General features: G+C 35.5%; 3 protein-coding genes across 5 annotated transcripts; 1 reads left to right on the top strand and 2 right to left on the bottom strand.

The window, feature by feature from the left end:
• Positions 1–77: 77 nt before the first annotated feature.
• On the bottom strand, positions 78–753 carry LOC131530838 (hydroxyacyl-thioester dehydratase type 2, mitochondrial-like). Its single transcript, XM_058761309.1, has one exon. It carries the CDS (start codon positions 751–753, stop codon positions 253–255), a length of 501 nt encoding a protein of 166 aa, XP_058617292.1. The 3' UTR covers positions 78–252.
• rpp14 (ribonuclease P/MRP 14 subunit) lies at positions 529–3,730 on the bottom strand. 3 transcript variants are annotated; one of them, XM_058761312.1, is made up of 7 exons: positions 3,574–3,715; positions 3,103–3,223; positions 2,902–2,986; positions 2,315–2,391; positions 1,171–1,249; positions 783–855; positions 529–665 (listed from the first exon to the last, which is right to left on the bottom strand). In XM_058761312.1, exons 2-6 carry the CDS (start codon positions 3,174–3,176, stop codon positions 784–786), a joined length of 387 nt encoding a protein of 128 aa, XP_058617295.1. In that variant the 5' UTR covers positions 3,177–3,223; positions 3,574–3,715; the 3' UTR covers positions 529–665; position 783. The 3 variants fall into 3 exon arrangements, with proteins under 3 accessions (XP_058617295.1, XP_058617293.1, XP_058617294.1); XM_058761310.1 differs by lacking the exon at positions 529–665 and having other exon boundaries at positions 719–855; positions 3,574–3,730; XM_058761311.1 differs by lacking the exons at positions 529–665; positions 3,574–3,715 and adding an exon at positions 3,399–3,558 and having other exon boundaries at positions 719–855.
• Positions 3,731–4,009: 279 nt separating this feature from the next.
• On the top strand, positions 4,010–12,329 carry rbck1 (RanBP-type and C3HC4-type zinc finger containing 1). The gene is made up of 13 exons (XM_058761308.1): positions 4,010–4,148; positions 4,894–4,946; positions 5,024–5,168; positions 5,260–5,356; positions 5,459–5,657; positions 5,747–5,838; positions 7,304–7,480; positions 8,300–8,460; positions 8,543–8,654; positions 8,748–8,927; positions 9,633–9,731; positions 11,355–11,498; positions 11,583–12,329. Exons 2-13 carry the CDS (start codon positions 4,910–4,912, stop codon positions 11,661–11,663), a joined length of 1,524 nt encoding a protein of 507 aa, XP_058617291.1. The 5' UTR covers positions 4,010–4,148; positions 4,894–4,909; the 3' UTR covers positions 11,664–12,329.
• The last annotated feature ends 1,047 nt before the right edge of the window (positions 12,330–13,376 follow it).

Here is a 13,376-nt window from a genome sequence, read left to right as displayed (position 1 = left end):
TTAAATAACTATTTGAAAGTATTTGAAAATGATCTCCTTTTTGAGGTTAGACACAGACAATTATTGCCCACACCAAACAACGAAGTCAAAAAGCTGTTTATTTTCTCACACCATTTTTATTCAGCTTCTCAGAGAACAAAAAACAAGGAATATTTAAGCTCTAAATGAGCGTTACATTTCAGAAGAACAAAAATAAGCATTTAATTCCTGGAAGCACATAAAAGACTGAACGGCAGCATTCACTGAAATTCCTCATGATTGTTGTGCGTCTTGCGGCATCATGACCATGACCTCTCCCTCCATGACCACTTTGTCTTTGACAGCGCAGGACACAGAAATAAAAGCAAAGGACATTTTGATCTTTTTGACCTCCGCTTCTGCCACAACCTCCTCTCCGATGTAGAGGGGTGCCGGAAAGCGTATTTCCTGGTAGAGAAACACGCAGCCTTTGCCAGGCAACTTGGTCCCCAGAATTGCTGAGATCAGACCATTAATCAGCACTCCGTGAACAATGGGGGTCTCGAAAGAGGTTGTTTTGGCATATTCGGGGTCGAGGTGGAGAGGATTTGTGTCCCCCGTCAGCTCAGCAAAAAGTGCGACGTCTCTGGCACTGAATGTTTTGTTTAGCGAGGCCCGTTCACCCACGTAAAGCGACCTGTGCCCTACTGTGAGGGATGTGGGAACCGTCAATGCTGAGTTGACAAAATGGTATACATTTCTGCTGAAAATACTTCTTCTGAGAAAAAATGTCATTTTTTCCAAGGTATTTTTTGTAGGCCCACCTCACAATGTCAGCTGGTCTCCAAACTGCAGCTCACGGCTATTCCCGGACAATGCTAGCAAAAACGGCGAGACCTGCAATGATAAATAAAAAATTAGAGTTGCATTTAACACTTATTTCTGTGACATGGATTAGAAGTTCAGTGGGGTTCAGTATCTAAAATGAGATAAACCGCCACCACAGTAACCGTCCATCAGTAATCTGACGCAAATTACAAAGTACACACACTTTGGCTGACAGAATGCCAATGGTCACGTTAAAATTGTGTCTAGTCATTCCTGGCAGATTTACAACTGAGCCACAAGCTTTTTACTGACATCTAGAGCCAACAGACTGCAAACTCAGGACAAAGTAATGTAGAATCAGCTTCAACATTGGGGAAAACGTACCTGCGTGACTCTGAATGCACACGCCTCATTCTGATATGATCCCAGTAAAGTTAACGCACTCCACAATTTCACCAGCCCGCTGAGATAAAGAAACAACAGAATATTAAGACTGAACATAATTAGACTGACAAAATGGGTTGGACAAATCCATAAGTGGATTTTTTTTTGGACAAATCCCCAAAAAAACTGTCTGCTATGCAATTTCAAACACTAAATTTTGCATTTAAAAAGGTCCTAAACTTGAGCCCTGAGGGACACCCCAAGTTTCTCCATGTTTATAAACAGCTCTGTACCTCAAGTAAACCTAGGGCTGGGCGATATGAGAAAAAATTCACATCTCGGTATTTTTTGGCTCATTTGCAGTATACGGTATATCTCGGTATTTTGTATTTGGATTAAACAAATAAGTGAATGTAAGTATGTAGGCATATATTATGTGCAAAAAAAGGTTAAAAAACACATTACATTCTAACACTGTAACATTGCAATCTAAAAGCAAAAATAATCCTTTTAAAGCATAAGTTAAATTTACTAAATGAAAATAAAAAAATTAGAGTTATTGCGCTCGTATTTCATTGCGCTCTGTCTGTTTGGCGCGTGGCGGCGCTCGTTCTAAATGAAGTATGTGAAGTTTAGCAGAGAATCGCAAAGCAAAAGCTCATGCACTTCTGACTGCAAAATGGAAATATTTCCACGGATTTCTAACATTTACAGATGGAGAATATACCTGTGAAATGTAAGTTATGCATTAAGGAAAACAGCACATCTCAAACACATTAAACAGCGCGAGCATTTCTGTCATCCTGCATCTGCAGGCGAGCCGCTTTAAACTGAAAATATAAACTATAGGCTACTATATCTTGAGTTTTTTTAAAGCCCTTCATATAAAGCTTGTCACATGTTTAGAACTAATTGTATTATGCACTTTCTCTGCAGCAGTTCAGTCTGTGTCCTCCCTAGATATTTTTTCAGATGCGCTCATATCAAACTACTGTCGATATTAACGGTATTGCTTCATACCGTATCGCTTATAAAGAATATATTGATATATCGTACAAACTCGATATACCGCCCAGCCCTAAGTAAACCATTTTTAAACACTTTGGCCTAAATGTACAATATTTGTTTTATGAGCATGTCTTACCTGTTGTACACTCTCAGTATCCCGGTCAGTTCGTTCTGATCAAACTTAAGCAAATCAAATGGAAAAGAAGCTCCAACCTGCCATACAGAAAAAAATCATTATACACAGTCAGGAATCAGGATAAAGTCAAAACAAATGACTTACTACAGCTCATATTATATACAACACAGAAAATGGTTTATGGACTGTAAATTAATTTTTTTTCTTTATTTTATTAGTTTTCTTATATTTTATTAGCTTTCTAGTAATTTATATTTTTATTATATAAAAGATTTGATCATTAAAATATTTCATTCAAAATTAAAACAATTTATTGATTAGCCTAAAGAATTTAAGTCATTTATTAATTATTATTACATATAATTATTTTACATTTTGGCATCATTTATGATTAAATGAGCAATTCTCAATGTAGTATGCTTATCCAAAATCTATTTTTGTGCCCTCTACAAAAAAATAATGAATTGTAGCAAACCAAATCGACATGAATTCTAATATCTCAAATTTCAAGATGCATTGCATTATTTTGTAAAGAATCATAACTGCATTGTTAAACTCTTAAATTTAGAGACATACTATGTGCTCACCTCTCCGTACAGGTCTTTAAGTCCACAGACGATCAATTGTTTGAACTGTGCATCAGTAATATATTTGTTTCCATTTTCCAAAACTCTAAAAATAAAGAATGCCAAAGAAAAAAATTAAGTGGTTTGACCATTTTATGTTCACCATATAAATATTGGATTAAAAATGACCAGATCAAAACTGACCTGTCTCATGACACTTACAGAGATATCTTCATATAATGGTAAACTGAAGCATTTTTATACACATATCGCTCAAATTTTGAAGGTTCCTCCATAACTTGCAGTTTGACACTGAAATATTTTCAGAAGGTCTGCGAGTATGCTTAAATAAAGAAAGATAAAACTCAAAATTAATTCAGATCAATTATCAGTGCTGATTACTACAAGAATATGTCAATGCATACAAAAGCTGACTTCCATATTCAGTAAGAATATAACTTAGTAACCATTCAGTAACAAGATATACGACAAGCAACAATAATCAGAGTAATTCACACATTTATGGAAGCATCATGTCTTCCAGCTCACGTGCAAGTTCTGGTATTAGCTTCTAACTCTAAAAACACTTATACTAGTTAAAGAGTCTCTATCCGCTATGTAAAACAATATTCTGCGTTTAAATATTAAATTAAACAATCAACTGTTAAGTGGTCAGAAAACAGATAAACTTACAGAATTATACAGGTCGTGTTTGTCCTTTATTCACAGCATGCGCAGCGCCATGAGCCCTCTCGTTCTGTCAAATCTCGCGAGAACACTTCGATAAAAGTCAACAAATGAATAAAACAACAGCAACAACAGGGAAATTGTTCATAACGTGATGACGGTTTTTTTTAGACAGATTCAGCGAAAGCTAACATATTTATTGATAACTTTTTGTTAAAATACTTCGTTTTTTTAGTTAATGGTATTTTTTATTTTCCAGTTCATTTTAATTCTTTGTATATTCTGTTTTGTCGTTGTTGTTGTTTTAAACTATTATTATTATTATTATTATTATTTTATAGCATAAATCCTACAGTGAACTGAACTTAATCTGAGAATGTCTTCCGCATCTGTTTTATGAAGTTGTGCAATTCTCTGTAGACTTTCCTGACTGAGAACTTCCTGATAAACTTCGTTTCACTTTTCATTTCTGTAAAACTCTCTGAATTTGAGACGAGCACGGATGTTTTGATCACCACTGTATCCTTGAAAATACGAATACGAACACGAAGAGTGTTTTAAATACTGTTGTCCTATGGTTGGTAAGTTTATTTCCACATGTTTTTTCACTGTCTCTGCTGTTCAGCTGAACGAGCGCGTTACATGTTTATTTAGCTGGTTAACGTTGGTTGGTTACATAAAGGCTAAAAATACGTAGTACACTTTTATGTATGTATATTGAGTATTTCTATTATGATTTTATTAAAACTTACATGAACAAAAAGTACCTTGGTGATGAAGGCATCTATTTTAAACATTTCTGAGTGTAGTACCATGGTATTCTGGAATTACCATTCTGTACCATTGCGTACATAAAAAATACCATGGTACGACCACAGTACTTTTTTAGATGGGGATTTAATATCTACAAAAAATGTCATGGTATTGCTTATGTGGTTTGGACATACTTATGTGGTTTGGACATACTTATGTGGTTTGGACAGATGTACTTTAATATTAATAACTATTGCTTTGTTGTTTTTTTGTTTGTATATACTATAATTTACTATAGTTTTGGACATTTACTATAATATAAATTTGATATTTAATATTTATTTTAATAAAATATTTAAATATAGTACTTATTTAAAACAATTTAAAGTATAAACCATGTTTTTAATACGGTAATATATATATATTATGTATAATATAAAACTAATGTTTATATTTGAAATGTATTTTAATGTATAAAATAAATAAATAGTTATATTTATTACATTTTCAATATTTAGTAATTTTTTAGAAACTATATTAACTTTAAAATAATAGTTTTTCCCTCTTTTTAAGGTTTCAAGGTTAAAGTATGGCTTCCCTAGATGCCTCTAAAAATATACAAGAAGGTGAGTGTTAGTAAATGTATTATACAATAAATACATATCATAAGACCCATGTTAACATCACATCTTTGCTGTCTCAGCGGAGGATGCAGCTCAAATGCTGAGTGACGCTATCAACTCCAGAGAGAAAGATGAAGCGACCAAATACCTGAATCAACTTTTGGATCTGAACCTGCCAGTGTGTGTCAAGATAAATCCTGAAGCGTACTCTAAAGACAGCATCAGGTATGCTGTTAGACTGGTTCTTTAGCGGTGAGGAACACTTGTTGCTGGGGATCTGTAACTATATTTGATGTTTTGTTTTGTGTAATGGCAGGTTGAGAGTAGGAGTGGCGGACGCTGCATCAGACGCCCACATCCCAATAACAGTGATGGTACCAGTTTACATGACAATCTCAGAGCTGAAAGAAAAGGTAAAGAGTGTTCGTGATGGACCTGAGAAGAAAATTCTTGTTTGAAACCGAAACCCAAAATTATAGTTTAACTTGGGCCCTCATTCATAATTTGTTTTTCAGATCAATCATGACTATGATTTCCACCCGGCCCTCCAGCGTTGGGTGATCGGGAAGCGTCTCGCCCAGGACAAAGAAACCTTGTATCATTATGGGGTGAGAGACCATGACGATTCGGCCTTCCTCTTCATCCTTTCTGCCCAGAACGCTAATCTGAGCCGTGAACAAGAGAGAAAAGAGAAAGAGGACAGACGGATTGATGGTACCTGGTCTATATTTATGATAAAAAAAAAAAAAACAGCTTGTATATTAAATAGGAATTTACTGAAGCGCGTTTCTTTCTTAATGAAGATATAATCGAGATCATTGATCGCCCACCTAATCGGCCACCAGAGCTCGTCGCCAGAGGAGCCAGTCGCCCTCCTCTACCTCCCAAACCTCAGGTCTGTCTGTCTATCGTTCTGTCAATTATTCTGTAGCTCTATCGTTCAATCTGTTGTTTTATTTGTCTCTATATCTATATACAGTGCTGCTTGAAAGTTTGTGAACCCCTTGCAGAAAATGTGAGTAATTTTAACAAAATGAGAGAGCATACAAAATGCATGTTATTTTTTATTTAGTACTGTCCTGAGTTAGATATTTAAATGTAAACATCTGAACAGTCAACATTTAGTCAACAAGACAAAAACATTGCTTAAATTATTAAAATAACCCTTGGTTCTTAATACTGTGTGTGGTTACCTGGATGATCCACGACTGATTTGTGTTTTGTGATGGTTGTTCTTGAGTCTCTTGTTTGTTCTGGACAGTTAAACTGCCTGCTGTTCTTCAGAAAAATCCTCAGTGTGCTGAAAATTCTTTTGCATATTTGAGCCCTTTCAGAAGTGACTGTATGATTTTGAGATCCATCTTTTCACGCTGAGGACAATTGAGGGACTCAAACACAACTATTAAAAAAGGTTCAAACATTCACTGATGCTCCAGAAGGAAACAGGATGCATTAAGAGCCAGGGGTGAAAACTTTTTGAATTTGAAGATCAAGGTAAATTTTACTTAATTTGCCTTCCTGGAAACATGCAGGTATCTTCTGTTGCTTCCGAAGGGCGGTACTAAATGGAAAAAAATGATATTTCTACAAAATAAGAAAAATGTGGACGACATCATCCTGTTCAGAAGTTTTCACCCCCCGGCTCTTAATGCATCGTGTTTCCTTCTGAAGCATCAGTGAATGTTTGAACCTTTTTTAATAGTTGTGTTTGAGTTCCTCAATTGCCCTCAGTGTGGATCTCAAAATCATACAGTCACGGTTGGAAAGGGTTCAAATATGCAAAAGATGCTGGAAAACTGAAGAATCTGCAGGACACTGAGGATTTTTCTGAAGAACAGCAGGCAGTTTAACTGTTCAGAACAAACAAGGGACTCACGAACAACCATCACAAAACACAAATCAGTCGTGGATCATCCAGGTAACCACACACAGTATTAAGAACCAAGGGTTGTTTTAATAATTTCAGCTATTTTTTTGTCTTGTGGACTAAATGTAAACATATTTTATGTAAAATATCTTACTCAGGACAGTACTAAATAAAAAAATAACATGCATTATGTATGATCTCTCTTATTTTGTCAAAATTACTCACATTTTCTGCAAGGGGTTATCATTCTATCTGTTGCTCTATCTTTCACTTTATCTATTATTCTATCTATCACTCTATTATTCTATTTGTTGTGCTATCATTCATTCATTTCTATCTATCTATCTATCTATCTATCTATCTATCTATCTATCTATCTATCTATCTATCTATCTATCTATCTATCTATCTGTCTGTCTGTCTGTCTGTCTGTCTGTCTGTCTGTCTGTCTGTCTGTCTGTCGTAATTGTAATAATTTTATTTGGTTTTATAGTCAGTTGGTTGGTCATGTCCTGGCTGCACGTTCCTGAATAAACCAACACGTCCGGGATGCGAGATGTGCAGCACAGCGAGACCTGACAACTATTCAGTGCCTGACATATACCAGCCGGACGAGGTAGAAACCAGGAGACTCCAGCAGGAGGAACTCGCCAGCCTGCAGTACGAGCAGGTTAGCTGATGAGACACAACATACTGGACAACTATGAACTGTTAGATTGGACCGTGGGATGAAAACCGCTCAAAAACACCAGGTTTACATCCATGGAACAAACTTTGGAAATACCTAACGTTATGCCTGCATCAACAAAGCTTTACTGTTTAAAAAGATGAATGGAAAGTGAAAATGGGGAACATTTAGAGAGTCTTCATATGGATGTACTTTGCAGCAAAAAAGTTCCTATTTTGTTGTTCACTGAACAAGTGAACAAAAAATGAATGTTTTCATAATTGAAGCAAACCTTAATGAATTTTATGCATGAATAAAAAAAAAATCCAGATGAGGATTGCTTTTTTTTTTTGTTTTGTTTTTTTGGTGGAATGTGGATCTTAAAGGATCCTGTTGAGAATTTTGGTTCCCAATTAGTCATTAGTGATATCTACCGATATGATAAAATGCTATATTAAATTAATAATTAATACATAATTATAGTTATATCATTAATATTAATAGGTATATAATAAATAATTGTAATAAATTACTTTTTAGTAATTATCAGTTACATTTTTATAGTCAGTTACATTTTTATAGTCCTATTAGATATTGTGTAATTTATAAATGATAAACATATATTTTGTATATATCATTTAACTTATAAATTATATACAACTTTTTCCTCTAGGATAAATTTAAATGCTTTGATTTTTAGATGATTCCATTAGCATCTTTTAGAATTGCAGAAGGATTTTTTTTTTTTTCCTCTTTTCATTTATTAATACTGCATAATAAACAGAAATATAATGCATGTGGCCTATCCGTTTATTTATGTAGTCTGTGAAGGATGAACGGGAGAGGAATTTCCGAGAACTCCTGGAAACGGATTCCCGCAGTCTGGTGGAGAACGTGGATGAGCTGGATTGCGCCATCTGCTTTTACACCATCAAGCCAGGAGAGGGCGCCGTGCTGAGAGAGTGCCTGCATAGCTTCTGCAGGTGCTGTGAGACTGTTTATCAGTTACTATAAACAGGAAGTTCCACTAAAACACACTGAAATACAACTTTGTGTATCCTACAGGGAATGTCTGAAGGCAACGGTTCTGAACTGCACAGATGCCGAGGTGTCTTGTCCTTATGGAGACAATGCTTATTCCTGTAACTGCAAACTTCAAGATAGAGAAATCAAATCAGTAAGATCAAAAATGCTGTATTATTTAACCTTGAATTATTGCGGTTACCTGTTGGCTTAATAAAACACACCAAACTTTACTGTTTTCCAATAGCTTCTCTCTCAGGACGAGTACCAGAAGTTTCTAGAACTGAGGCTGAACATCGCAGAGTCCCGCAGTGAGAACAGTTACCACTGTAAGACGCCCGACTGCGCCGGCTGGTGCATCTTCGAAGATGACGTGAACGAATTCACATGTGACATCTGCAACAAGACCAACTGCATCCTCTGCAAGGTGAACACAAAGTTTGTTTGTGTTTAGTTAAAGGGATAGTTCACCCAAAAATGAAAATTCTGTCATTAATTACTCTCCCTCGTGTCGTTCCAAACCCGTAAGACATTCGTTCATCTTCGGAACACAAATTATGATTTTTGATAAAACCCGAGAACTCTCAGACCCTCCCATAGACAGCAAGGATCCAGAAACATAGCAAGGACATCAGTAAAATAGTCCATGTGACATCAGGGGTTCAACCGTACGCATGTGCGTTTAACGCAAGCAGCAGCGCCATGTGTATGCGTTGTTTACATGAAGCGGAAGCAAGTGCATACGTCGAGATTATCTCTCTACAGTGGCAGCGTGCCACAGCATAAGGGATGAGGAGGAGAAAAATTGTCGTTATTTTTGCTTTCTTTGCGCACAAAAAGTATACTTGTAGCTTCGTAAAATGGACTATTTTAACGATGTCCTTTCTACTTCTACGGATCTTGAACGTGGTAGTAACATTGCTGTCTATGGGAGGGTCTGAGAGCTCTCGGATTTAATCAAAAATATCTTAATTTGTGTTCCGAAGATGAACGAAGGTCTTACGGGTTTGGAACGACATGAGGGTGAGCAAATAATGACAGAATCTTCGTTTTTGGGAGAACTATCCCTTTAACGTCTAGTTTTGAAGTGCATGTAATGGTGACCTAAAGGACTGTGCTTGTACATGTCAAGGCTATTCACAAGGGAATGAACTGCAAGGAGTACCAAGACGATCTCCGTATTCGAGCGCAGAATGACGACGCAGCCCTACAGACCACGCAGATGCTGGATGTAAGTGAAAATTTCATTAGTTCAACTTTTTTAGTTAATATTTGGTTATTGCAGTTGTGAAACATCACCCACTATCGATAGGAATTGTTAAGAATTTCCTTACCGGTATTTCAGTTTTTAACAGTTCAACTAACAAATTAATTAAATGCAATTGCATTGCAAAAACTGAGACCATTATAATAAGAAGTCATTTTGGACTACACTGGTTGTGTTGTATGTTTTTGATCGACTAAAAAGAGCTTCATAAGAGTCATTTATTTAAGGATCAGACTACACTGGCCGTGCTGTCTGTGTTTGATTTACTAAAAAGAAACTATTCATAAGATAAGATTCACTTGTTCAGGAATCGGACTACATTGGTCGTGCTGTATGCGTTTTATTTCCCAAATAAAACTGCAGATTCAAAAGATTTTTTTGAGGATTAGACTACATTGTTCACACTGTGTTTGATTTACTGAAAAGTGTTACTTGTTTGAGAATCTGTTGTGTTACCAAAAATGAGATTATTTTAATGATACATAAATATACAATAAAGAGAGCTGGTTCGTAAGAGTCATTTGGTAGAGGAATCAGACTAACACTAGCTATGTTTCATCATCCTGTTTTAATGCGCATTTTGAAGTAATCGCATCAGAAATGAGAGATGGAAACGCCAAATTTCGAATAGAAATCCCTTAAATAGCAAAAAAGTTTTTACGCTCACTTGAGGTGGTTATTGACTTGTGTGAAAAGGGGTTAATGCGAATCATGGAAGATGGAAACGCATTTGCCGAAAAAATCCCTCCATGCGCATAAAAAAAAAAAAAAAAAAAGTCATGTGACTTTGCGTTGTGGGACGACGAAACCTGACTAACCAGTGTGAGGATCTCGTTCCACAGCATCTGAAATGTTGTTATGGTCGTTCTAATATGACTGAGCAAAGTCTGTCGTCCAAGTATTTCTGTATAATTGCCTCCCAGAGTCGTCTTACATGACTGCATTTCCAAACAGCAGGGATCCGCCTCCGAAAGCAATTACCAGAATTTATTTTGTTTCATCTACTTACTCCAAGTCATTTATTATATATGAAAATTATTATATTCAGTGGCTTCTCCTACTTTTCTTAGTTATTTATAGTGCCAGTTTATTAGGAAGTGACAATTTTGTTCTCTTTGACTTATTGGATGGAAATGGTGCTTGTTCGCAAATGTGATATTCCAATTTTGCGCTTAAGTTAAATTCGCAACTGGATGAAAACCCAGCTACTAATCTTGCTGTATGTGTTTGATTGACTACAAAGAGACGGTTCATAAAAGGGAAAAAAAAAAAAAGTTTGCAAATCAGACTATACTGGTCACACTATATATGTTCGATTCAATAAAACAGAGTCACTTGTTCGGGAATCATACCAGATTGGTCAGACTGTATGTGTCCGATTCGCTAAAAAGAGACGATTCGTAAAAGTCCTTGTTTGGGAATCAGGCTACACTTTTTGCGCTTTATGTCAGATTCCCTACGAAGAAACAATATTCATAAAATTAATTGGTTCGGGAATCGGACTTCACTGGTTTTGCTTTGTTTTCAATACACTAATAAGAATCAGCATTAAAATGTGTGTTACCTATTGACTGATTTCCTTTCCAGCAACTCCTGAAGAACGGCGAGGCGATGAACTGTCCCAAATGTCAAGTGATCGTCCAGAAGAAGGACGGCTGTGATTGGATCTGCTGTCTGATGTGTAAGACCGAGATCTGCTGGGTGACCAAACAAGCCCGATGGGGACCTCAGGTCAGACACAAAACTACATAAATCATTAGTTCAGTGATTCACAAGCATCAGATGGCTAACCTGGAGCTGGTTTTGTCTCCTCAGGGTGCTGGAGACACATCAGGTGGTTGCAAATGTCGAGTCAACGGAGTCCTCTGCCATCCACGCTGCCAGAACTGCCACTGAACACCGGCGGCATCGATTCAACAAACAAAAACCTGCGCTACAGCAAAAAAACACTTACAAAACTCCTTAAAATAATTCAGGTGGGGCTGATGTGCAACATACAGTTTGCGATTATAGCTTTAATATGTTCATTAAATCTAGTCATATCACTGGCACATTAATCCAGACGTCTGTATGAAATGTTCTATGACTAAATATTCAGAACATGTTGAGTTTTCATGGGATAGTATGAACTGATGAAAAAGTGACATTTTTAAAATATATGTGAAACGGTCTTAAATCACTACCATTTTCTGGCAGACTGATGCTCTGGGACTTTGTGCAATGATATTGTAAGAAGAAAGCATTATTGTGTTTGAATCTTGATAAGGCAATTTTGGTTTAGAATCCAAAGATTTGTTGTTGTAAGATGATAGCAAAATATGCATTATGGAACAATGAAGAACAGAAGAAAACAACATATTCAAGATTAATTTAAATGCAGGAAAATGCAATAGATTGTAATCAAATTATGATTACATGATGTATCAAAAAATGCTTAATTACAAATATTCTAATATTTTCTTATATTCAATTTTTTATACATGCTGAAGCATTTTCAGTATGTTGTTGACAATATTTGTTTGTTTACAATATGATTCAATAAAGCTGGTATACAAAAATGGAGCTAATGCTAATTATTTTATATAAATCATATTAAATCACCTTTAAACTCCTCAATGTAAATAATAATTCACATTAAAACCAACGCAGAATTTATCTTTTCTGTTTATTTAAACATATTTAGCAACATTGTCAACTGTGACGCATTAACTTGAGTGAACCAGAGACAACTTATGACAATCTCTCAAAGTGCAAAAAATAAGCAAGAAGCGGGTTCTTTAGTGCAAAATTAATGCAAAATAAAAGCATAAACAGTAGTATTGTGTGGATGACAGCATGTTATTTCAATAAATCATGATTCAAGAATGTTTTTAACCAAGCAGTGTTAGAATCCTGGAAAATATCACTTGAATGTTACTCTAAGCTTAGAAGCTGATGTTTAATGGAAACCATCAGCATTTATTAAACAACAAAAAACAATGTGCCATGATTCAACACCGATCTGGAGTTCAATTAGAGAAACTACCTAATTCACATTCACCGTTTACACACTCCAGAATCAAGTTTGTTATTCCGAAGTGGTTTCGATTCCAGCTGAGATTCGTGAAAACTGCACGTTATATACTAAGATCAGCACTTATCACAAAAATATTGTAATTAAGGTGATTCGGAGAAAAAAAAAAAAAAAAAAAAGTGAAATGTAGTGAAAAAATAACCTCAAAAAACATTAACATACAAATTATGAACATAATAAGAAGATGGTTCGTTAACTGCTTTCGTAAATAGTTTCTTTCCTAACTTTACATACACTTATATAAGATTCCTGCCCATAAGGGGTCCAGAACCAGATTCAATTTCCAATTCTACAAACAAGGGCTCTAAAATTATTTTGGTCTCGATATATTAATGTTTTTTAATTTTAGCAAAGTACATGCCGTCTCAAACATGAACCACAAGTTGAGCAAATTTCTGAATACATTTCTAAAAAAAAGCTCTTGTAAAATTGTTGCTTTTGAGTGAAAATTTACACAAGATTGTTGTTTTTGTTTGAATGTTGGTTTTGTACGTGAATTTCAAACATAAATTGTCGCAAAAAGGAAAAAGCTTTAC

Source organism: Onychostoma macrolepis, chromosome 22 (assembly GCF_012432095.1).
Source record: "Onychostoma macrolepis isolate SWU-2019 chromosome 22, ASM1243209v1, whole genome shotgun sequence".
In the NCBI taxonomy this organism is placed as follows: Eukaryota; Metazoa; Chordata; class Actinopteri; order Cypriniformes; family Cyprinidae; genus Onychostoma; species Onychostoma macrolepis.
The sequence above is the reverse complement of the archived record's forward strand: the minus strand, read 5'-3'. Positions and strand labels throughout refer to the sequence as shown.

Bases quoted from the DNA above. Each gene is read 5' to 3' on its own strand.
- rbck1 (XM_058761308.1), top strand. From the start codon at position 4,910: ATGGCTTCCCTAGATGCCTCTAAAAATATACAAGAAG. The intron at 7,481-8,299 runs GTTAGCTGATGA...TTATTTATGTAG, and splicing joins CCAGCCTGCAGTACGAGCAG to TCTGTGAAGGATGAACGGGA. The intron at 8,928-9,632 runs GTGAACACAAAG...GTACATGTCAAG, and splicing joins CCAACTGCATCCTCTGCAAG to GCTATTCACAAGGGAATGAA.
- LOC131530838 (XM_058761309.1), bottom strand. From the start codon at position 753: ATGACATTTTTTCTCAGAAGAAGTATTTTCAGCAGAAATGTATACCAT.
- rpp14 (XM_058761310.1), bottom strand. From the start codon at position 3,176: ATGGAGGAACCTTCAAAATTTGAGCGATATGTGTATAAAAATGCTTCA. The intron at 2,987-3,102 runs GTAAGTGTCATG...CTTTATTTTTAG, and splicing joins CATTATATGAAGATATCTCT to AGTTTTGGAAAATGGAAACA. The intron at 2,392-2,901 runs GTGAGCACATAG...TCTGTATGGCAG, and splicing joins TTAAAGACCTGTACGGAGAG to GTTGGAGCTTCTTTTCCATT.